Source organism: Vitis riparia, chromosome 18, assembly GCF_004353265.1.
Source record: "Vitis riparia cultivar Riparia Gloire de Montpellier isolate 1030 chromosome 18, EGFV_Vit.rip_1.0, whole genome shotgun sequence".
Lineage (NCBI taxonomy): Eukaryota > Viridiplantae > Streptophyta > Magnoliopsida > Vitales > Vitaceae > Vitis > Vitis riparia.
Window position 1 is genome coordinate 14762084 of NC_048448.1, and position 23532 is coordinate 14785615.

General features: G+C 31.2%; 1 protein-coding gene across 5 annotated transcripts; it reads right to left on the reverse strand.

The window, feature by feature from the left end:
• Positions 1–9072: 9072 nt before the first annotated feature.
• On the reverse strand, positions 9073–23024 carry LOC117907361 (histidinol dehydrogenase, chloroplastic-like). 5 transcript variants are annotated; one of them, XM_034820874.1, is made up of 15 exons: positions 22877–22956; positions 20506–20635; positions 19081–19202; positions 18941–18993; positions 18741–18813; positions 18411–18512; positions 18221–18322; positions 18020–18091; positions 17874–17936; positions 17724–17765; positions 15310–15369; positions 15084–15194; positions 13541–13711; positions 11412–11502; positions 9073–9854 (listed from the first exon to the last, which is right to left on the reverse strand). In XM_034820874.1, exons 2-15 carry the CDS (start codon positions 20627–20629, stop codon positions 9571–9573), a joined length of 1470 nt encoding a protein of 489 aa, XP_034676765.1. In that variant the 5' UTR covers positions 20630–20635; positions 22877–22956; the 3' UTR covers positions 9073–9570. The 5 variants fall into 5 exon arrangements, with proteins under 5 accessions (XP_034676765.1, XP_034676763.1, XP_034676764.1 ...); XM_034820872.1 differs by having other exon boundaries at positions 22705–22895; XM_034820873.1 differs by lacking the exon at positions 22877–22956 and adding an exon at positions 21087–21186.
• Between the last annotated feature and the right edge of the window lie 508 nt (positions 23025–23532).

A 23532-nucleotide genomic window follows, 5' to 3' on the forward strand; every position in this document is an offset into this window, starting at 1 on the left:
TTGGTTTTATGGTATGACTTTTTTCATGTCATGATTATGCCTTGGAGCCATATCACATTAAGAGTGCTTTTGACAGTGATTTTAGGAAGTGTTTTTAGTATTTCTAACACATAAATTTTTTTATTTTTAAAGTATTAGAAAAGTTAGAAACACTTCTTAAAATTACTGTCAAACGGACTTTAAAAATGTATTTGATAGTGATTCTAAGAAGTATTTATATCATTTCTAATACTTGAAAATTTTTATTTTTCAAGTATTAGAAATATTAGAAACACTTCCTAGAATTACTATCCAACACACTCTTAATATAATCTAATCATCTTGCATCAAATGTTTTTTGTGGAATGAGACAACGTTTTACCTATTATTCACCACAAATAGGCCTTTCTGAGGGCGTTGTATGAAAGGGAAGTTTGTCCCACTAACCTTCTAGTTGATTGAGTTTAGGGACAAGTTCATCTTGTGCCATGGTCTTTACATGTCTTAGGTATGCCACAGATCAAGTTGATCCTATCCCCACAAAAACCAAGATAATGTTTGTTGTAGTGGAAATAATTATCATAAAAGCCTTAGACCATATGACATACCAGTTCAATACACACTTCCAAAGGGTGAAGACATAAAGGGTAAGGCATACAAGGGGTAAAGGCAAGGGAAGGTGAAAGGCATAGTATTTTTTTCTCGAAAATAGGTCCTACAGGCGTCGAAAGACAAAGGGACAATAGAGCAAAGAGCCTTGTGAAGCCTATTTAGTAGAAGCTTTACGAGAGGCCACATGGTGGAAGGACCTCATTGAGCAATAGAGGTTATAAGGTTCTTGCAAGATAGCTATCCCTATATAAAATTGCTGGCGTTAAGAGGATTTTTTATAAGAGTATGGTAGTTTGAAAAAATAATTTGTAAACTACCGTAGTGGAAAAAATATTTCCAAATCTATTGTAGTTTTTTCCAACTAGGAAAAAGAAAAATAAAAATTCTCTCTTCAAAAAACGATTTATTTCCTTTAAAAAAAAATTTGAAGGCAAAAATTGTCTTTTGAAAAGACAATTCCTAAAATTTTTAGGCTAAAATTGTGATTTCTCAAGGGAAAAAGGAAAAAATTTAGGAGAGAAATTGTCTCTTGAAGAGATGATTTACATATATATATATATATATATATATATATATATATATATAAAGGAAAATTGTCTCTTATTTTCCTTTTAACTACTAATATAGTTTAATAATTTTTCATTGTAAAATGAATTAATTTTATGTTTATTATTATTTGATATATTATTTATAATTACAATATTTATAAAAGTATAAATTATATTTATCATCTCATGTTAATTAGAAAAGTATTTTGGTGTTTATCATGATTTTTAAGTGATGTAACATTGTATTATTAATTTAAAATAAGAAAACACATAACACTTATACAATAATATAATTATTATAAATATATGTATTATAAAATTAATTAATTAATAAATTCTATATATAAAAATAATTATAATTATTGGGATATTTATCAACAATAATATTTATAAAAATATAAATTATGTTAACATTTGATATTAAAAAAAATACTATTTTATATTAAGTTAGATATTGATTTAAAAAACATTTTGGTCTTTATCTCTTATTTTATCTTTAAACTAATTCAATTAATTATAATTATAAATAGAAACTAATTTAGTTTTATATTGTTTTTTATAAGATAAATAATATTTATCTATTACTTTTTGTTTTTTTCACTTTCCGATTAAAAAAAAAACTATTATCCATTTTATGTGAAAATTGAGTTTATAAAAAATAAATTTATTATTAATTTATTAAATAATTATTTTAAAAATAAATAATTTGAAATTAATTTTAATAGATAATCTTTAAAATTAACAATGTTGTTCTTTAATTTAAAATTTCACACTAAAATATAAAATGACATTTTTTTGGGGGAATCTTGTCCCACCATAAGGCTGTCCACTACTTCACACATCACTTTCCCCACTATTTCATACATTAGTCCAACAAATTGGGAGAATCTTGTCCCACCACACATCACTTCCCCTACTATTTCACATATTAGTTCAATAATACACTGCACCATTGCACTACATCACTTCACACCATTGCACTACATCACTTCACACACCATTGCACCGTACCACTTAACACAATACCATTGTAGCACTCAATCGATTTGACATTTCACACTACACCATTTCACACAATTTTACCGTTTTAAGTATTGTCACTTCTTCTAAAACATTTAAACACTACACTATTTCACACAAATTTTACTGTTTCAAGTATTGTCACTTCTTCTGAAATATTTAAACACTATTTTTTTTAAAACACACTCCCTATTCTACACATTACACCTATCTTTCATTCAAAACTCCTTGCTTACCATCTTCACTGACAAAATAAAATCTACTTCAATCTCCATTCTCATTTTTCTCAAGGATGAAAATATCAGGATAAATCAGCGATATATCGTGTATTAGAGAAGTTGAATACGATATATAGGTAAGATATATCGTCTAGTAGAAATATTGATAAATATCGACAATATATCGATAATTATGAATATATCAGTGATACAAGTAAAAAATCGGTCCTAAATGGAAAAAAATTGCTGAAATTTTGGATATATATTGGATATATTGAAAATATATCGATGAATAATCGGTAAAAAAATTAAATCATTATAAATAAGTTAATTTTATTTATCTTGTAATTTATTTTGTGTACTAATTAAATATGAAACAAATATAAAATCAAAAATAAAATTATCAATATTTTTAAATAAAAATATTTTGTGTCAAAATGTACCAATATTTTTAAATAAAAATCATAAATACATTGAAATCACATAATTAGTACATTTGTAATAATTTAGTTTTAAATTAATAATTTTATTTTATTTTGATATTCAAGTGTAGTAATAGTATATTAAGAATAAATTAATTTAGTATATTTTTAAATTAGTTTATCACTAAATTTAAATTAGTACATTTCTACAATTAATAAATATATTTTCAATAGATGTAAGTAAATTAACTTAACATAGTAATATATTTGAATCACATAATTAATATATTTGTAATAATTTAACTTCATAATAAGTGTACACTTACAAAATTCACATTTCTTATCGATCAATATGATATAATTAAATTTAATATCGCAAATCATATTATACATATATCAATTTCTTTAACAAAACAACTTTAAAATGTTTATTATACTATAATTTCATTTTTAAGAGTTTTTATTTATTTATTTATTTACATTTTTATAAGTTTTAATCAATTTTTGATCTACTGATATTTTGTATCAAAATATTCATTGATATATCATTGATATATCCGTGATAACTGATATTTTCATCTTTGATTTTTCTTTCCTCCCCATTTGAAACCTAGTTTTTTCACTCTCCATTGCTTATTTTCATAACCCTTGTTTCTCTTTATGCAACTTGATCTGCATATCTCTTCCCTTTCTTTGGATGCTCATGCCACTCATCTTGATAGGTTATATTTTTTTACTATTTTTTCAATGCATGGTTTTTATTGTTATATAAGTTTTTTAATTTATTTGAATTCATGTGACATGAAATTATCATTTTAAATAGATTAAATCATTTAAAAAATAAAAGTTATATTATTTTATTCCTACATAATATTTTTTATCTACTTTGTTTCATTTTTATTTTGTAATGATATATATATATATATATAATTACAAAATAAATATATTAATTTATTGAATTTATGTTAATTTTTTTTAAAATAATATTTGTTGTAAATTGTCATTTTATAGAAATGAACAGATTAAATCATTCAAAAAATAAAAGTGATATTATTTATTTAATTAATATGAAATAATAGTAATAAACATTAGAAATAAAATGAAAATATTATATGATATTTTAATAATAGTAGTTGTAAACATAAATATTAGTGGATAATATATCTATGTATTTGCATAAAATATGATTTAAAAAATATTAAAATCTAAAAAATGGAAATACAACATTATCCGAAATTACGAATTTATCCCATATATTTTTAAAAATTACTGTCAATCTTAATTTGTTGAAAAAATTCTTGTAACATAATGAGATCTAAATATAAAAATAAACAATAGTAGAAGTAAAACTAAAATGTTATTTGATTTATTTAAATGTATAAAATATAATAAAAAAAATAGTAGTTGTGTATTATTATTTAAAAAAACAAAAGAAAGATAGACTTGTAAAATATTAAAATATATAATAATATAAAAAAACTATGAAATTAGTAATGGTTATCAATATTAAATTATTATTATTTTTGCATAAAATATTTTTCAAAAATATTAAAATCTAAGAAATAGATCAAATCCTTGAATGAGAAATTGGGAATGGTTTCACACTTTAGGCTTTTTATCTAGGAAACCTTCTCTAGAGAATATGTGATCTCATTTCAATCACTTAATCGTCTCTATACGATCTCTATCCAATTTCTATGCGATCTCTAACTCTCAAAGGGTTATAATGAGGTATTTATAGGAGTAAATTACGAAGAGATTTGGTTTTAGAAGACTTCCAAATCATATTTGCATGAAAGAATCTTAGTTGGAAATTCATGACCGCTTGAGCCCACTTTGGTGGCAAAGTGGTGGCTTGAGCGTTAAGGGCGCTCGAGCAGTTAGCACTTGAGTGTTGCTGCTCCTCACTTGAGTGTTTCTTGTTTTTCAAAAACTTTATAAAAATTAATTTTAAGTTCAATACAATTACCAATCCTCTTTATCCCAATGGAGCCTAAATTGCCACAAGTCAAACCTTCTTAGATGTACCTATGACTTCTCGGTTGGACGAACAACAACTCTTGATCTTCAATGGAGAGCAAGTTATTATCTAAAAAGGCTTCCATGGCCAAATTTTAAAAGGAACAAAATTGCAAACATATAAACAAGACTCAATGTCTTAATAGGGTTGAATGGAAAAAGATGTCGATATCCTATTTGTTGGGATGATGTTAGAGAGAGGAAAATTTTGGGGCCTGAAATCATGTAGTTAACTATTGAAAAAGTTGCCTTGATTAAAAAATAAAATAAAAATAGCTCAAAGAAAACAAAAGAGTTATGCTAATAATCATAGGCAAGGTTTGGAGTTTCAGGTTAGTGATCATGTTTTCTTAAAAGTTTTGCCTATGAAGTCTATGATGAGATTTAAGAGAAAAAGAAAGGTCGATCATCGATTTGTGAGTCCGTTTGAAATATTAGAAAGAATAGGCACCTTGGAGTATAAAGTAGCCTTGCCCCCAAGCTTGTCTAAAGATTCATAATGTATTTCACGTATCAACATTGAGGAAATATGTGTTTTTTTATCCCTTTCATATTGCAGTTAAACCTTATTCAAATTTCAATAGATCTAACTTATGAAAAAGTACTCGTTCAGATTGCAAATTTCAATTAGATAAGATACTACGTCATGCTATTGTCAAGTTGGTAAATATCCAATGGAGAAATCATGGTATTCCAAAGGCCACTTGGGAATTAAAGGAGGAGACGAGAGCAAATCATCCACATTTATTTCAAGACTCAAGTATGTCAAGTTTAGATGACTAAACTTTTTTTAAGGAAGGAAGTTGTAATACCTCAAATTAATTTTAAGGGGTAAAATAGTAAAATTAGAAATACAAAATTAATTAGGACTTTTGTTAACAATTTTTTAGTTACTCTTAGTTCAAGCGAGGAGTGATGGTTAGGTTGGGAATTTGGCATTATTAGGACTTTTGGTTTAAACATTATTTTTTGAATATTGTTTCAAAGTTAGAATTTAATGACTATTTGAATTGTTAAGTTTGAAGTTGTTTGGACACTAACACTTTGGTTGATGTGTTAGTTTTAAAGTTGAGATTTGAAGATTATAAAATTTGGTTCTACTATTCTGAACATGAATTTGGTAATTGGTAACTTTTAGTTATAAGATGAATGTTTGGGTCAACTCACATTTTGAGCCTTCAGGCTTGAGGTGTGAAATAACAGTCATGCCTTAGAGTGGGTCCTAAGGCATGACACCTTTATAGCGTCCCTTAAAACAACGTTTTTCCATATTTTTAAGCAAAAACAAGAAGTTAGATTCAACAAGAATATAATATATTTCAACCAAAATAAAACATATCACAACTTGTTTCAAACACCAACTATATTAAATACATTTGCTCAAGCTTCAAACAAGGAGTTAACACAACATTTTTAGACAAGCTTCCCTACCTCTTTCAACATTTTGGTTAGCTTAACTTCAATTTCTTTTTCAAAGAAAGTCTTGTTATTCACATGTTTTGATTTTCATGAAACAAACAATGGCTAAAGCTAGCAACTATTTATTCACAACAAGCTATTGTCCGATGTTTAATTTTAAAACAATCATAGTGTCCCTTACACCTATAGTCAACCTCCTTTTTGATGAATTTTAAAATTTTTTGAATTTTTAGGCACTCATTCAAGCAAGCAGTTGACTAAGTTGCCAACTTACTAATCATTAAAACGCAAAGGTTCCCTACCACTTCTAACTACGTTTGAGTTATTAATCATCTAGTTTAACATGTTCATTACTTAGCTAAACAATTTCTATAAAATAATATTTATTACTCAATTCATTCATCAAGCCATTACACTATGTTTAATTGGCAGGATATAATATGAGATAAGATAGGATATAATATTATATCCTATCCCATGTTTGGTTGATGATATGATGAGTTATTTCATCACTTATCCTATCATTTCTTCAATCAAACATGAGATAAGATAAGTGATAGGATATATTATCCATTTTTTTTTAATATTTATTCTACATGGGATATGTTAATCTCATGTTAAGATATGACATATGCATATCCATATCCATGTATTATAAATTTATTTGTTTTTTTTATCAATTTTTTATTTTTTATTTTTTTATATACTCATTTTGTAAAATAATTTTTTTATTATAAATTAAATTTATGGTTAAAAAGGAAAGACTAAAAAAATATTTATAAAATAAATTAATATTAATATTTGATACATGAATTGTTTTTATATATTGAATAACATAATATAAAAAAAATTATTTATAAAACTTAAATATTTTAATAGTGAATATTGTTAAATATAAGAGAAATTTCATTCATTTTAAATGGAAAATATTAGAATGTGATATAATTTTTATTTTAAATATTGAAAATGATACATGTTTTTTTATTCATTTCACAAATTAATTATAAAAATAATATAACATAGCATATTTCATTGGATATGCTATCTTAAAATTTCATATAGAATATGTATATTTTAGGATATCATATCCAATTGGATAAGAAATAAATATAATTGGATATCCTTCCTTAAGATTTCATGTACATATATATATATATATATATATATATATATATATATATATATATATATATATATATATATATATATATATATATATATATATATATATATATATATATATAAGAATATCATATTTCATTATAAATCATATCCTAAGATATTTATTTCCTATCTAATTGGATATATGATATTTTAGAATATATACATTTTATCTTATCATATCTAGCATTAATCTTTATTAAAGGATTAAACAAACTTAAGTATGTTCAAGTTATTATAGGTCTTACATCTATTTGATGTATTACTAACTTATGGATCAATGCTAAAGCTATCAAAATTCTAATAGTTATAATCCCAAAGACCGGAGAATATGTATCAAAGTAGTTAATTCCGTTTTTGTGTGTAAAACCGTTATTCACTAGTCTAGTTTTATATTTATATATTTTCCCACCAAGTTTTAATTTCTTTTTAAATACCCACTTACATCTAATAGCTTTACTCTCAGGAACTAAATCAAGTAAGACCAAAGTGTTTGAATTTAAATTCAGTATTGGTAGCTTCTTTCCGAAAAGGTGCATATTTAGACGCCATAGCCTCTTGATAGGTTATTGGACCTCCTTCCATTAAGAAATTATAAAATTCATCTCCAAAGTTCTTTTCTATTCTTCCTATTTGCTTCTTCTAAGGTTCAAAATGAGCTTTCACTTCCAAGTTTAAGCGAGACATGTCACTAAAAGAATGCTATGAAGTGGATGGTCTAACTTGAATAGAAACTTTGGGCTTGTTTAGTTTATGTTTTTGAAAATTGTTCTAGAAAACAGTTTTTGAGACCAGTTTTGTGTGTTTTCAAAAAAAAAAAAAAAAAAGTGTGTTTGGGAACTGAATTCTGAAAAACAGTTTTTGTTCTTAAAAAAAAAAAAAAAACATGTTTGATTGACTTAATAAAAAAGTTTTTAAAAATAAGTAAAACAAAAAACATGTTTAAAAGTTTTTTTTTTAATTAATAAAACGTTTTCTTCCATTAATTTGATATTATAAATATTTAAATAATTTTTATATGCATAATTCATTTAAATTAAAAAAAATTATTCTATTTTGAAATTTTTACACCAGTTATAATTTTTTAAAACAAAAGATGACTTTGTTATCATGTGTAAGTATATTAATTTTAATAATTTAAGGAATAAGAAAAGGTTTATGGGTGGGGGTGTGGTGGTTGGATGGAGTTCACCTTTGTGAAAATACAAAAAATAGATAAGAAAATACAAAAAGAAGGAAGAGAAAACACGAAAAATAATCTATTATTTAAATAGTAAAAAAACAATGAAAACATCTTTTTATTGTTCTAAAAAAAGTGATTTTTGAGAACACAGAAAACACAAAAAATAAAAACACACCCCCTTCCCCAAACAAGTTTTTTGTGTTTTTTTTTTGTTCTTGAAAACAGGAACCAAATAAGCCATTTGGTTCTAAAAGAAAACATACCTTTAAAGCATGTTACTATAGAAAAGCCCTGATTACTCTATTCTCAGTCAAAAAAACATAATTTTATTTTATAATTTTCCTTTCTGCTTTTATATAAATTGAAAGTATAATTTCTTTTTATTTTTTAATTTTTAAGAAAAGTAATTTAAAAATATTTAAAGATTAAATTCAAGAGACGCCTATTATGAAATTTTTTCAATCTTCTGAATTAAAATCCTGAACGGTCAGTTTTTAGGAATTCAACAGCGCCAGATTTTTTTAATCAAAATCAATGTGTCGTTGGTCACCAGCACATCTCTGTGGAGATTAGCGGGTCCACCACACCATCTAAATCTCCAGCGTCGAGGCCGATGTGGCCTCCTAACACGGGTTTACTCTTCCAATCACCAATAACATCGCCACACCTATGCTCTTGCCTTCTCTAGATTTGTAGGCCCCACCTCAGCCCACATAACGGGGTTTTGCTTGAAGTGGGCTGGGCCGATCCAAGCAAACTGACCAGACTAGAGGAAATTGGGGAGAGAACTGCTTCCTAGTCCATACAGTCAAAATTCAACTGCTATTAACTTAAACCATTCAGTATCTAGCCCCAGAATTTCCTCTGTTCCTCACATCTGAAGGATTATTAAAAAGACTGCTGACCCCAAACCAGACCATCTTCTGGAACACTTTACACTACAACAACAATTTGCTTAAAAACCCGAGACCAAGAATTTGCAGCGGCAATCATCTCATATTGGGCACTTGCCTTGCTTCAATATCCTGTAGTCTTAGAGTTACAGCTCTCTTGTGGGCTTCCAGTCCTTCAACTTCAGCCATGACTTCCACATATGGGCCAAGCTTCCTCAGGCCTTCCTCTGTCAAAGACTGTACTGTCATATACTTCAAGAAGGAGTCGAGAGACAACCCGCCATACATCCGTGCATAGCCATATGTTGGAAGGACATGGTTTGTCCCACTTGCATAATCCCCCACACTTTCCGGTGTCCACTGCCCTAAAAACACAGAACCTGCAGAGAAGTAAATGATATGAGGCTGGATTATAAAAACACCAGTGATAAACATAGTTATTGACTGGGCTGCATGGTCTCTTGTTTTTCTTAATCATGTTACACAAAAAAATCATAGACCGGAAATACATAAATACTGAGTAATGCCTGGTAAAGAAACTTTATAATGGTGAAGACTACCAAAACAGGGAGGCCAAAAATAGGAAAACTTCCATCTGAAACCCACTCTGATAATACCAACACCTCAATAAATGGACTTTTCCTACTAACTTAGAATGACCAGAACAGCAAATATTGGTTTTTCATTTAAAACTAATCAAATGATCACAGTAGGTCAATGCTTTACCAGTTGGAAAATACTAGTACTAGATTAATCCAGTCTTTCATTTCTAATTAGCCGCTGTGAAAATCCATGTTGGAAGTTGTGACAAGTACATTTTCTCCAAATAAAAAACATTAAATAAAAAAGGACATGAACTTCATAAACAATTAGGTAAACATGTAGCAGATGACCCAAAACAGACCTTACTGCCAGGAAGGAACACAAACTGGCTTGTAAAAAAACTTCTTGTCAATTTTCCCACCTACAGAAAATTGACAAAGCTGGATAAATCCCAACCACTTCTGTACAGAAAATTTTCCAGCAAGACTCTACCCTATGTTTGGTTTTTGGAAAATTTGAGAAAAAACATGAAGGAAAGAAAATAATAAGGCAAAATAGAAAGAAAATAATAAAGAAAAATAGAAAGAAAAAAAAAAGTGAAAAAAAAAAAAAAATTTAATTAATGAAAGTTAATAAATTATTTTTATATGTTTCTTCAAACTCATTTTGCTTAATTTTTTTTTTTCTCTACAAAAATTAAATAATTTTAAAATGCATAAATTTCCAACTAATTTTAATAATATTTGTTTCTTCTGCATTTTTCATGGTAAACCAAACATGAGAAAATAATTTTTCTTAACATTTTATTTCTTCCCACTAGGAACCAAATATAGCCTAAAGGACCTGCTAAGATGTTAATTAAAAAGAACTAGCCAAAACAAAGGAAAAATGAAGCATGGGCAGCAGCTACTATAACTGTCAGACTCAAACTTTCCTATATGGCCAAGGATAAGACATCCATTTGGATAATGAACTATCAATTGTAGATCATCTTTGGTGATAAATCAACATGTTGAAGTGCTTTTCTTGCATATTCTTGACAAACTAGTGTTTATATATAGATGTAAAAAGATGTGTTTGGGAAGAAGCAAGGAGCTTTGCTTTTTTTAATAGGCAAAGTACTGAGCCTTTTTTGACATCTCTTCATCTGTGAAGAATTCTCTACTATTACTAAGACATGCTTAAACAGATCAACAGTCAAGATATTGTCATCCTGTGCCTATGTTATGAGCTGCTAAAGAAAATGTTGAAAGGAAAACACCCCTGAAATAGAAGTGGGAAATTAACGTGATGATTAATAGCTATTACGGCACTGAAGATTATGATGATGATGGTGAAAACTATTGAGAAAGAACAGCCAGAAAGATAAACAATCAAACCACTCCAAATTGTACCTGCATTCTCAATGAAATTCTCCCACTTCTCAGCATCTTTCACATTAATTATCAGATGCTCAGGTGCATATAAGTTTGAAAAGGAGATAGCCTGAAAGTTCAAATGATCAATTTTAGTTTCAAGAGGTAATAATACAAGATATATATATTCATGCATGCATGCATATGTATGTGTGTGGGTGTGTGCGTAGACATACACAGTGGAAAGTTTTCACCAAAGCTGCTCCTGAGTTTTAAACTCACAGGGTGCTCTCCTTCATTTCAATTCACTCCTATCAGTTATCCTCAATGTTTCACCCATTCGTATAATATATTTCTTTCTCTTGTCAGTTGTCACTGTTGGTTTAATAAGTTGTTCGGTAAGTATTCAGTATTCTTGCCAATTAATGTCAGATAGCAGTGTTGTGTATCTTCTTTGTAGTACAAGAATGCATGGTAAATGCATTGTGTGCTTATTTGTATGGAACAACATAAGCAAAATCATAAATCAATAGGAATCGCGACCATAAAGCTAAAGAAACACTGTCATAAAAAACATGGAAGGAAATAGAAGCATAAGATGTTTTCATGGCAAGATTAAAGTGAATTTAGGTGACAAGGAAAAGGTATACAGGACACACTTTGGTTATGCACTTTGATGGGAATGCTTTCCACGAGTTCAAGTATGTGCATGCATGTGTCCATGTGCATCAAAGGTGAGAAATGGAATACCTATCAAAAAACAAAAAGGTGAGAAATGGAATCAATGCTCTATTGCTTTGGGTGTGTATTTCTATAATTTCCAAAAAAAATTCTCAACTTCCACACCACACCATGTGGTCTTCTCTCTCCACACACCACACACAGACCCACCACCCATCTATGATACCCTCCCACCACTACTGCCCAATTCTTGTAACCTCATCCAGGGCCACTGCCACTGCCACTGCCACCGCCACCACCAGTGGTATGTTCTTGGTTTTTTCAAAATTAATAAGGAAAAATGAAAAGAGATGAGTTCTTTCCTATTTCCAGAGAGAAGAAAAATGGCAATGCAACTAAAAGAAATCCAAAATGTATAGTCCTTTAACATAAAGGATGAATAGGAAACCCTAATTTGAGACTTTAGGGCTTGTTGGAGCTGCTGAGCATAATGAATCGAAGCCGAAGACGGATCAAGGTTTTTATTCCAAGCCGATAGGCGAAGGGCCGAAGGATGGAGCGTGCAAAGTCGATCGTGCACCTGTCGTGTGACCCGTTGGTCCTAAGCAATGTCTTGCGCGAAGCGACCCACCTAGAAACAGCTCTCCTTTATGTTTCGAGATCAAATAGAATATGTTTCTTTCCATTCCTCGTGAGCCACTTATTTCTCCGAAACAAGAGATCAAAGTTATTTGACTCCTTTTTCCCAATAAGTCGACGGCGTTACACCATTGGGATACTTCGAATAAACTAGAGTACATATAGGATACACTGGTGCTAAAACCTTTTCTCAAGATATCTTCCAAACTGTTGGGGTCGTTGCTCCGGATGTTGTTCCCCGGTGTCTGCCTTGATAGGGCAGTGCTCTGACCAATTGAACTACAATCCCAGGAAAAGAAGGTGTACATCCTACATATTCTTATGATTTAATTCAACCCATTTCTATTTAGAAGCGCCGTCTTCTATTATAAGAGAGACGCGAGTGATATATTGATTATACACACGGATATGCACTTTAGTGATTACTAGTAATCCTTTCGTTATTGACAAATCGATTGATAATCAATCTTTCAATGAAAAAAGTATTTTTTCACTTTTCAGTTATATATTTAAAAGAGGGGGACAAAAGCATAATCATTGAGAAGAGAGTCTCAAAGGAATGTACACAAAGCAAGAGAGCAGAATTGTGCAACCATAATTGATCCTAAAGACACCAATGAAAATACAACAAATATGAGCTTATTTCTATAAAATTGAGCTACCAAATTAGGAAAAAACCATATAATGCTGTGTTCAACACAGAAGGGGCTTCAAGCCATTTTTATAAAGCTGCAATTGGCTCATGGATTCTGCGTCCAATCACTATTTTCCAAACAATCTAAATATGCATACAAAAAACAAATTCAAAAAATTAAGAACCAGCCCCAATCAAGAATAAGACCACTAACCTCAACCATATCGCGAGCAAACACAGTGAAACTGTGGCTCAAAGCTTTTGAAGCAAACTCTCCTCTTGGAAGGCTTTGGCACTGCTTGCTGATTTCCTCCTCAATAGCCCTTAGGTCCGCGCCATCCCCAGCAATTACAAGAACAACCTGACTATCAGGGCCATGCTCAGCCTGGAAATAAGTCAATTGAAACATCAGGGATGAAATAGTATGAAAATTGAAAGCAGAAAACTTAAAAACTTTGCTTTACACATGCATATGGAAATAGGGGGAGCTCCTAACCAATGACAAAGAGTAGAGCTTTGAGGAAAGCCTAATTGCAAGATTCTGCAATTGGCATAAAGAGAAATTTGCAGTCTTGGTATTGGAAGGTTTCACCAGAGAGAATATCTTGAAAATGTAACTAATGCTTGAAACCACTTAGGTTACTTGATTATTCATAAATTCAAGAAACGTACTAGTCTGAAACCTCATTGGATTGATAACACAAATTCATTTCCGATCAGGAACACCAAATATAACAGCAGGTTTTAATGCATTATTCCCATTAAGTTTAATTAATTACTCTTAGCAATAACCCAATTTTATATCCCTTCCAGTTTTCTAATGTAGATTCAAAATTTTAAAATATATTTAAAAAGATCATCTGGAAGAGAACACCTGCTCTATCATCCCCACCAGGAGCGAATTTCAGTTTGTTTCTTTCACATTAATTACTAATGGAACAAATGCCCATTCTCAAGATAGACTAATTATTTATATAAAGAAACAACCATATTAAAATAAAATGAGGATGAGGTATCCTTGAAGTAGAGAAAAAGAGAATGGATTCTAGGAGGTTCAGAAATAACAAGGCAAGAAGAACAGAGAGTGATTGAACAAGGAACTAATATGAGTGTGAAGGCCATGCAAAAGCATGCAGGCATCTACACTCCTGGCGTAAAAAAGGATAAAAAAAAAAAAGAAAAAAAAAAGGAACCTCCAAGTTTCCAACTGAAACACTCGCGCAATAACTTTTCTGAGAAGCTCCCTCCACAAAAATACTTGGTAATATCATCAAGCAAACATGTATCTACACATAAACAATAGGAAAAGAGAAGAATGACCATTTAGCCCTTCCACCTACACCACTCAAAAAACGTCTATTACAACTCTACCTCATCTTCTTCGGTGATTCCAGAATTCCACCACCCCAAAAGAAACCATTTTTTTTTATGAGAAACCCTAAAAGAGACCTATTATAAATATGAAAATGTTTCAGAATGAAAAAGTAACTAATAGAGATGGATACAAATCTGTTCCTTCGACCTAACTCCAATCCTTTCAAACTTTCAAATATAACTAGACTAGTCAAATATAACTAAACCTAGATCTTTATGTAGTAGGGCCAACTGCTAAAAGGATTTGGACTTACCCAAAAACAGGTGCACTTACTATATCATTCACATTAGATAAGCAGAAAACATAGAATAACTTACTTAACCTAGATATATGGAAGTGGTCCATCAAAAATTATAACAAGCATTACAAAATGATTACACACCTGGGACAACAAATCTGCAGCAATATGAACAGGATTAGCATGTTTGTCGGCAATGACTAGAACTTCTGATGGACCCGCAGGCATATCAATTGAAACCATAGCTTCACTATTCTGTTGATGAATAAAAAAAGAAAAGCAACAGAATCATATCAAGATAAGATGTGTATCATATAGACAGCAAAAAAGTAGAGTTCCAATAATCTTTGGGAAGGAAATGTGTGCCTACTTGGAGAATCATTTTTGCAGCCGTGACATACTGATTTCCAGGGCCAAAAATCTTTTCCACCTGCAAATTATGACTAAATACACTTAGAACTGGATGTCATTTCTGATGCAGCCAAGCAAAACTAATTAAAATACTACATCTTTGATGAAGTAACTCAAAGAATTAGAACCATTTTCCTCTTCAAATTAACAAAATGTTATCCAATCAAAGGTCTACACTTCCCTTTGGGCAGGATTGTCACACAAACTAAGCTGCTCAAGCTCAACCCAATAAGAGGCTCATGTAGATAGAATAAGTGGTAGTGTCAGAGTGGAAATTGTTAGATGTGCAGTCTGCTCCTTTGCTTGAAAGTATAGACCAGCTAACCAGGATTAATGGGCTGGCCATGAGGGGAGCTCACTCGACTGAGTTTTATTAGGAACTTTGTCCTCTTCCTCCACTCCCCCTCCCTGCCTCCTCAGTTTCCTCTGCTTTGACATTGCCCTGATTTTTAAGGTTGGGTTTATGTTGTTATGAACCATTTCTAATCTTTTTGTTTTCTTTTTTGATTTTTCTTTCTTACCCTTCTATTTGCCTGAAGGAACCTTCATTCATTCCAATTGCCTCTTTTATATTACATTAATATACATATTGAATTTCTTTAATATAAAAATAAAAATTATTAATAAAAAAACCTCCCCTAGTTGGTGGTTAGCAAGCCTCACTTGAAAAAAAAAAGTACCAAAAGATCAGATTTCTGGGTTCCCATATGCCTGCCCATCTCCATTTGCTTCAAAAATTGTGTACAACACCCTATTATGATACATTTTGTTTTGGGACAAATCATAATCACTTCCTTCACTCTCCAATAATCTACAAAGTAGTGGCAAAAGGTCATGTATTAACTCATGTATTCCCTTCCATATTCACCCACACAAGCACATGCACATGTTTGGGCCTGCATACAGACAACCATATAACCAAGTCTAATCTTTGTATTTGTCATGTCCAACACAACAAACCATTTGTATAGATTATAACTTTTAGACGTTGACAGGGGCAATATCCAATATTTACCCACTATTTACTGCCTAAACAGCTTTTAAGAGTTTTAATAGCGAAAAATGTTATTTAAAAAACCTAGAGTAAAGCTCTTCATCTATCTAAATTCAACAAAGTCACTATGCCATCCACTAGGGATCAGCTACAAGGCTCCTTTAGCTCTATTTTTGGTATTTGCCTTGCATTTTTGGTAAAACAAGCAAGGGAGAAAGTTTTGGTAAAATCAATCATACTCCAATTCTTACTTATTTCTCAACAACAATATGAAACTCCTTTTTTTTTTTTAATTTTTTATTAAAACAATATAAAACTCCAATTGTCCAGGTGTTTTGTTTTAGTTATTTATAATACACATTATAACATCAAGGATAACTGATTTCCACATAAAATGAGATTGATTTGGTAAAGACTGCATGGCCCAAGAACTATTGTGCTAAACCCATCAGCCCATCTTTTTATTGTAGTATCCTAAAAGCTTATATTGTGCATGCCTCTTTCTCTTCCATTTTATTTTATGTTGGGAGCAAGGTTGAAATTTTTGCCAAAATCTCAAATATTGCATAGATTATAATTTTGATATAAATGTAATGTAATGTGTTTTTAATTTTAAAATTCAATGCAATGTAATTTTTATCTCTATATTAATATTCAATATTCACTTTTATAGCCATATTTGTAATTAGTGTATTTTTATTATTCACTAATGACATTAATTTTATCATATATTATTTTCTTAAGAAAACTAATTTAACATGTACATTATTGATTATTTTATCATTTCTCCATCCATAATATTTCTATCTTTTGGTCATTTTCCACCATTTTTTTCTAATTTCTAAAGAAAATTCCATCGATATTTCTGTCAATATCAATATTTTCAACATTGGGTGGGAATAAACTAAATTGTTGAATCATCCATAGCATCAGTAGACTTAATAATCCTGGATGTCACCCTTTCACATTCTTTTGACCCAGAAGTTTATGACACAAACATAAGAATGATAATGGACACCCAGCAGCTTGCATGATACTCATTAAAGCATACAAAACAGGTAGGTCAAGCAAGAAGCCCAATTTCCAAACATTCAATAATTCTTAAGCCAATACTCAAAGCATGAAAATAATCACTAGCCAAAATTTTTTCTCCCATATATTAAACCCATTTCAGCACAAGCACACAAGTCCAACCACTGGTATGTTAACGCTCAAATGCACAAACTTGCTTTTCAATTCAGAAACCAAAATATTAAATCCCAATTTCAATTTAAGTGCATCAACTCAAAACCCTTAGGTTACCAGCAAAAGAATCCAATTCTTATTTTACTTCAATGCAATACCAAAATGTGTGTGGTACATTAACTGGGAACTATTACCTTAGGGCATGATGTTGTCCCCCATGCCATGGCAGCAATGGCCTGCAAATATAAATTATCAACTTAGAAAGTAAAATTAAAACACAGTACCATACATAGGTGTTGTCTGACAGGCAATTTCAAATATAGGAATTATTAATGCTTTCAAACCTGTGCCCCTCCAGCTTTGAGGATATGAGTCACACCAGCTTTCTTGGCACAATAGAGTACCTCCTACAGGAGAACATTAATCAAATAATAATAATAATTGATTTCATAATGAGATATATGTCTCATCTTAGGCACTAAAAGAATACCTTGCATATGCCGCCATCTTGACTAGGGGGAGTTGCAAGGACAACAGTCTTACACCCAGCAATCTGTGCAGGCTGGTGACAGAACATACTCAATGTCAATCAAATGTGACAACAGACATCATAAAGTCGAGGATCTAAATAAAGATTTGTAGGAAGATGAACTAAAAAAAGCAATTGACTTGGTAAATTTGATCAACCTACAACTGAAAGCATCAGAGCTGTTGAAGGTAACACTGCAGTTCCTCCTGGAACATAAAGACCAACAGAAGCAATGCTCCTTGCAACCCGTTTGCATTTAACACCCTGGAAAAAATCAGGAATAGAAAAAGTAAATATGGGCTAGAAGTAGGATGAATCAACCATAATTAGCATTCAATATTCTCTTGCTTACTTTCATGTTCTCAACAATTTTTTCAGCTGACTTTTGAGCAGCATGAAATGCAAAAATGTTATCATATGCCACATCAAATGCTTCTTTTATACCTGCATCAAGCTGCAGCACAGACATATATATATTTTAAAGGTATTGGAATTGACAAATTTGCCAATAGAAGTCACAGCTCACAAATCAACCTTTCAGGTCAAACAAGTAGTTACTTAAACATGAAAGGTAAATGAACTATAGCTGACTCCAAAATATTAAACCTGAGTTAAAGGGGGTTGCCAATCTTCAGCAAAAAGATATGAGTGCACAAAAGAATACTTGTGTTTGAAGGAATACCTCTGGATCTGGAAGTTCAGCAACATTTTCAATTAATCTATCTAGTTCAACTTTGTCAAAACGTGTAGTATAACTGCAAAAGAAATATATGACAATCTCAATGCTAACTGTACTGCACAGAGCAAAATTATTTCATCCCAATTTCAAAAGCCTTAAAATACAAGCAAGATATTTAATAAAGAAATCAATGAGGCACTAACTCTTTAACAGCAGCATCACCTCTACTGCGTACATCATCAACAATGGGGTGAACCTGATACAGTATCATCAAGCGCTAAGTAAATTGAATAAACCTCAAAGGAAGGTGAAAGTTGCTCTCAGAAAGAAACTTGAAGCCCACCACATTGAAAATGGAAGAGAAATCAATACGAGGACGAGCCTTGAGGCTGTTGACTTCAGCCTGAGAGAGCTCTGATAGTCGATAAGACTTCATTGAACAACTTATACTTCTATGAATTGATCCTGCAACAACAGTTAACTATAGAAATGAAGATGGATAAGAATCACAAACAACACATACATTACATCACTTGTACAGGAAGGGAGCTCCTAAACTTGGTCAATCAAAACCATACAAAGGTCAAAGGGTGGTTAAGAACAAAAACTTGAATTAGACATTGAAATATAGTAGACATGTTATATGGTAGACACATTAATAAGTTTTCACAGGTTAACTTCCCTTTTGCAATACCAACCTTTTTTCCAGGCTTTTGATTAGTTGGGTGAAAGATGAGACAGCAATGCATTATGGTGCATAATGGCAGGCAATCAAGAAAATTATCTAGAAATGAGTGTTGCTGAATGAAATGGATGTGTTAGGAAGTATATGTAATTCATTAAGGTGAGAGAGGAGCAAGCACCATCTATGATTAAGCTCTATCTCTCTCTCTGAAATAATGGGGGTCTGAGCGTGATATGGATGTTAGGAAGTATATGTAATTCATTATGGTCTCTCTCTCTCTAAAATAAAGAGGGTGAAATGAATGCATTAAGAAGTGTATGTAATTTATTAAGCTGATAGAGGAGCAAGCACTATAAACAATCAAGCTGTATTGCTTGTTCTCCCTCTCTCTCTCTCTCTCATTTCAGATTCTTCTGAATTCCAAGTATACATTCATATGAAAGAGTCTCATACTGTCCTTTTTGTTGTCCATCCATTCATAGCACAGAGTCAGTTCAGTTCCGGGTTTAGATCACTAGGGGAAGTCTCACTGCAGAACTGAAAGGAAGGGGAGAGAAGGACAAAGCAAGCAGCAAAGGGCATAGTTTCATCAAACTTACTAAGGCAAAAGGAATCCTCAACAATCGAGCTATGGAAACCATAATAACATTAGTCTCAAAAACAAAATACATAATGCAGTAGAATACAGTCTCACGGCCAAAAAGGTCCATGATGCACTTGTTTTTCTTAATGGTTCAAAAGCATGTAAAGGTGGGCAGACCCATGATTATCAAAACCAGAGTAAACACAAGTGGATAGATGTTTTTTTCTATCAACTACCATCTGACATACTGGCTGTGAATGGGATAATATATCCCTTTTTAAGTAAAATATAGTTATCAAATGTCACATGACTCACATCCAGTTTTTCATATCTTTATGGTTTATAGGACAAGCTATTAATCAATAAATACATTAATTTTCATTTTTTTAAAATAAAAATGAATGCAGAAAGATAATTCAAGAACCCTTTTTAATATCTAATTCCCATGTTAGTATAAAATGTCACTAAATCAAAAGATGTATCTAACAATATGGCTCTACCTTCTCGTAAATAACAAGAACCACGATATATATTTTGGGGAGTACCAATTACTCGAAACTGATGAATCTGCCACAATTTAGTCAAAAAGTTGCTCCGATTAAAAGATACAAGTTGAATGTCCATCACCACCTTCAATCAATCAAATTGGCAAGAATGTAAAAACAAGGCAAGTAATTTTATAGAAAAATGGAAAAAGATGAAAGTTTTCCCATTAATTTAATTCAAAAAGATTAGGCCTGACCTTATTCATGAATTCATACTAAGAATTCCAAATTTATACATTCTTTACTCTAATTCTCTATGTGAAAGAGAAGTAAAATTGTAGACAAATAAAATTGAGTTGGACTCAATTTTTATTTTCCTTCACTTTTGCTCCATATTTTTTTCTCTTATTTTTCATTGATTTCCATGATCCAAATGGAGCCTAAATAAACCCAATATTTTGAGTCAAATCACACATTATAACTTGATTCATCAAAAACCTTGAACCAGATACTACAAAGGCAAAATCAAAGTAAAACCTAAGCAAAGCAATACAAAAGTAAAGTATGGAGAAGGATGAAAATACAACAATGATTACCAGCAATGGATGATAGAGCTCTTCTTCTCCATTGAGAGAGACATATCCATGGAGAAGGATGTTACTTGAATTTAAAAATGATTATTAGGTAATCTGATTAATCTATTTTTAATATATTTATCTAATCCATATTATGTATAAAAATTTGAAGAAACCAAGTGTTTGTAGACTTTCCCTTCCCTAAATACCCTTTTAGATATTCAAAATTCCTAATATGTCCCACACATCATTCATATCTTTAAACTCACTCTTTTCTATATAACAATCAAACTTTAATTTCAAACAGATACTACTTATCAGTTACTTTAAAGTTTCTGTTTCCATAAGAATTTTAAATAATTTATTACATTATTGTTGAGGAAATTGAAAGACTGATGACAGGTCCAACAGAGAACAGAAGCTCCTTGGTTCATGCACCTTGGAATTGTAGCTTGTGTTATATTAAAGTTAAGGATTTGTGGCTTGGATTTTTTTCTTCATCCTCTACACTTCAATGATGATGGCTTCCTATGATCTTGTCAAAGAATTGGCAGTTGAATATGGCCATTATTGGGTTGAATATTTGTTTATACTGCATAAAAAAGTGCAGAGAATTTGAAGAAACTTTTTTCTTTTGATAGTACCCATTGTAGACTTTTTTTCTGCTCAAAGGGCCAAAGTACCCCTGTTCACTTATCTCCCCTGTTATATCACTCTTATTTTATAGGCAAACAAGATTATATAAAAGAAACCAATCAAAGAGTGGGGGCACACCCATGTACAGAGGAGGTATACAAAGGATATATCACTTATTTCCTCTCGTATTCCACATCTATATTATTTTTTCCATAACAGTCATAATATGATCACCTTATAATTATTTATAGGTTATAACTGATAAAATTAAATTCATTTTACTTATTTTGCACTTCAATGTTCTTTCTTTTCTTTTTTAAAGGTAAGATAAAAGTTTTTACATTTTTCCTTGCTCCTCTTTTTCTTCCAAAGGTTCCATTATTGGAAGCACGATAAGTGCGATTTATATTTCTGTGGGGAAATTCGTGAGCATTAATTCAAACTAAATCTTGTTTATATAAAACTACACAATATAATGTTCCCGTAGAATTAATTCTATAAAAATTCTAGCTTGATTTGTAGTCCAAAATGAAATCCTAGAATTCAAAATTTTTAACAATAGCATTTACAAGTTAAAAGCACTCAAAGAGAAGCCTAGCTTTCCGGTTGGTTTCCAATAAAATAGACCAATAAAGGAAACAACATTTTCATTCCTATGTCATATCTCAGCTTTCGCTTCCGGAAAAACCAAAAAAAAAAAAAACCTAGGTCAACTAATGCCAAACAGTCAGAGTGAATTTTAAGTAAACGGCTGTTCAAAGAAAAACCCTAGATTCAAAACTTCCAGCGATAGCATTCCCAAGTTATTAAGCACTCAGAGTGAAACCCGACCTCTGTTTGATTACCAAGAAAATGAAGAAAGATAAAAGAAAACAACATTTTGATCACTATGTCATCTGTCTCACTATCTTTGCCGTCAAACATCCAAAACAAACCCAAAAAATAAAAATAAAAAATAAAATAAAAATAAAAATAAATAAATATCAGACGGCCAAAAACTTACTATTAAAAAAATTTCTTTCCTTTTCTAATTATTTCCTCAGTATCCAAACGATTGTATATAACCTATAAGTCAATTGATTGAACTGGGAATAGAGATTGGAGCAGAGAGATCGACCAAAACGCAGCGTTTGAAGAATGAATGATTGAACTAGGAATCGAGATTGAAACAGTACCACCAGAGAGATCGACCAAAACGCAGCGTTTGGAGAAGGAATGACTGACTGATTGAATGGTTGTGTAAAGCAAACCCTGAAAATGGGATTGTGCTGCAAACAAACCCGGGGAGTTCAGTATAGAGGTGTCCATTGGGCCGGCCGCCCATTTTGGCCCGTGGCACGGCACGGCACGGGAAAAGGCCGGGCTGGGCCGGCACGGCCCGTCACTGTATCATGATGGGCTGTCACGCCCCAAAGTAGCAGGCCATGCTGGTGGTGATTTTTGTATCAGGTGGTGATTTTTGTTGATTGGGGGATTATTTGGCACGGACGAGTTTGAATTAACGGGTTTTTGGGAATATTTTGGAAAGTACCTGGTGTAGTTTAAGATATGTAGAATCGATTTTGGGGTTGCTGAACTACATAGGATGAATTGGGGTTTTGTTCATTTGAGGGAAGGTTGGGATCAATTTAAAAGATCTTAGGATAATTTGAACATTTTGTCAGTGCAGACGATATGAAATAATTAATTTGATCACTTGGGGAAAGTTGGGATCAACTAGAAAAATTGTCCATTCACTTATAAGTGCTAGATAATTGATATGGGTAGAAGTAGTGCTCGGCGAAATCTGCAGAACAAGTCGGTCTGTATCTGTACCAACCAAATGGAATCC

Excerpts from the sequence above, each read along its gene's own strand:
- LOC117907361 (XM_034820869.1), bottom strand. Across the intron at positions 18,814-18,940 it reads GGTGATGCTGCTGTTAAAGA|TTATACTACACGTTTTGACA; the intron begins GTTAGTGCCTCA and ends TTTCTTTTGCAG. Across the intron at positions 15,370-17,723 it reads GGACAACATCATGCCCTAAG|GTGGAAAAGATTTTTGGCCC; the intron begins GTAATAGTTCCC and ends CATAATTTGCAG.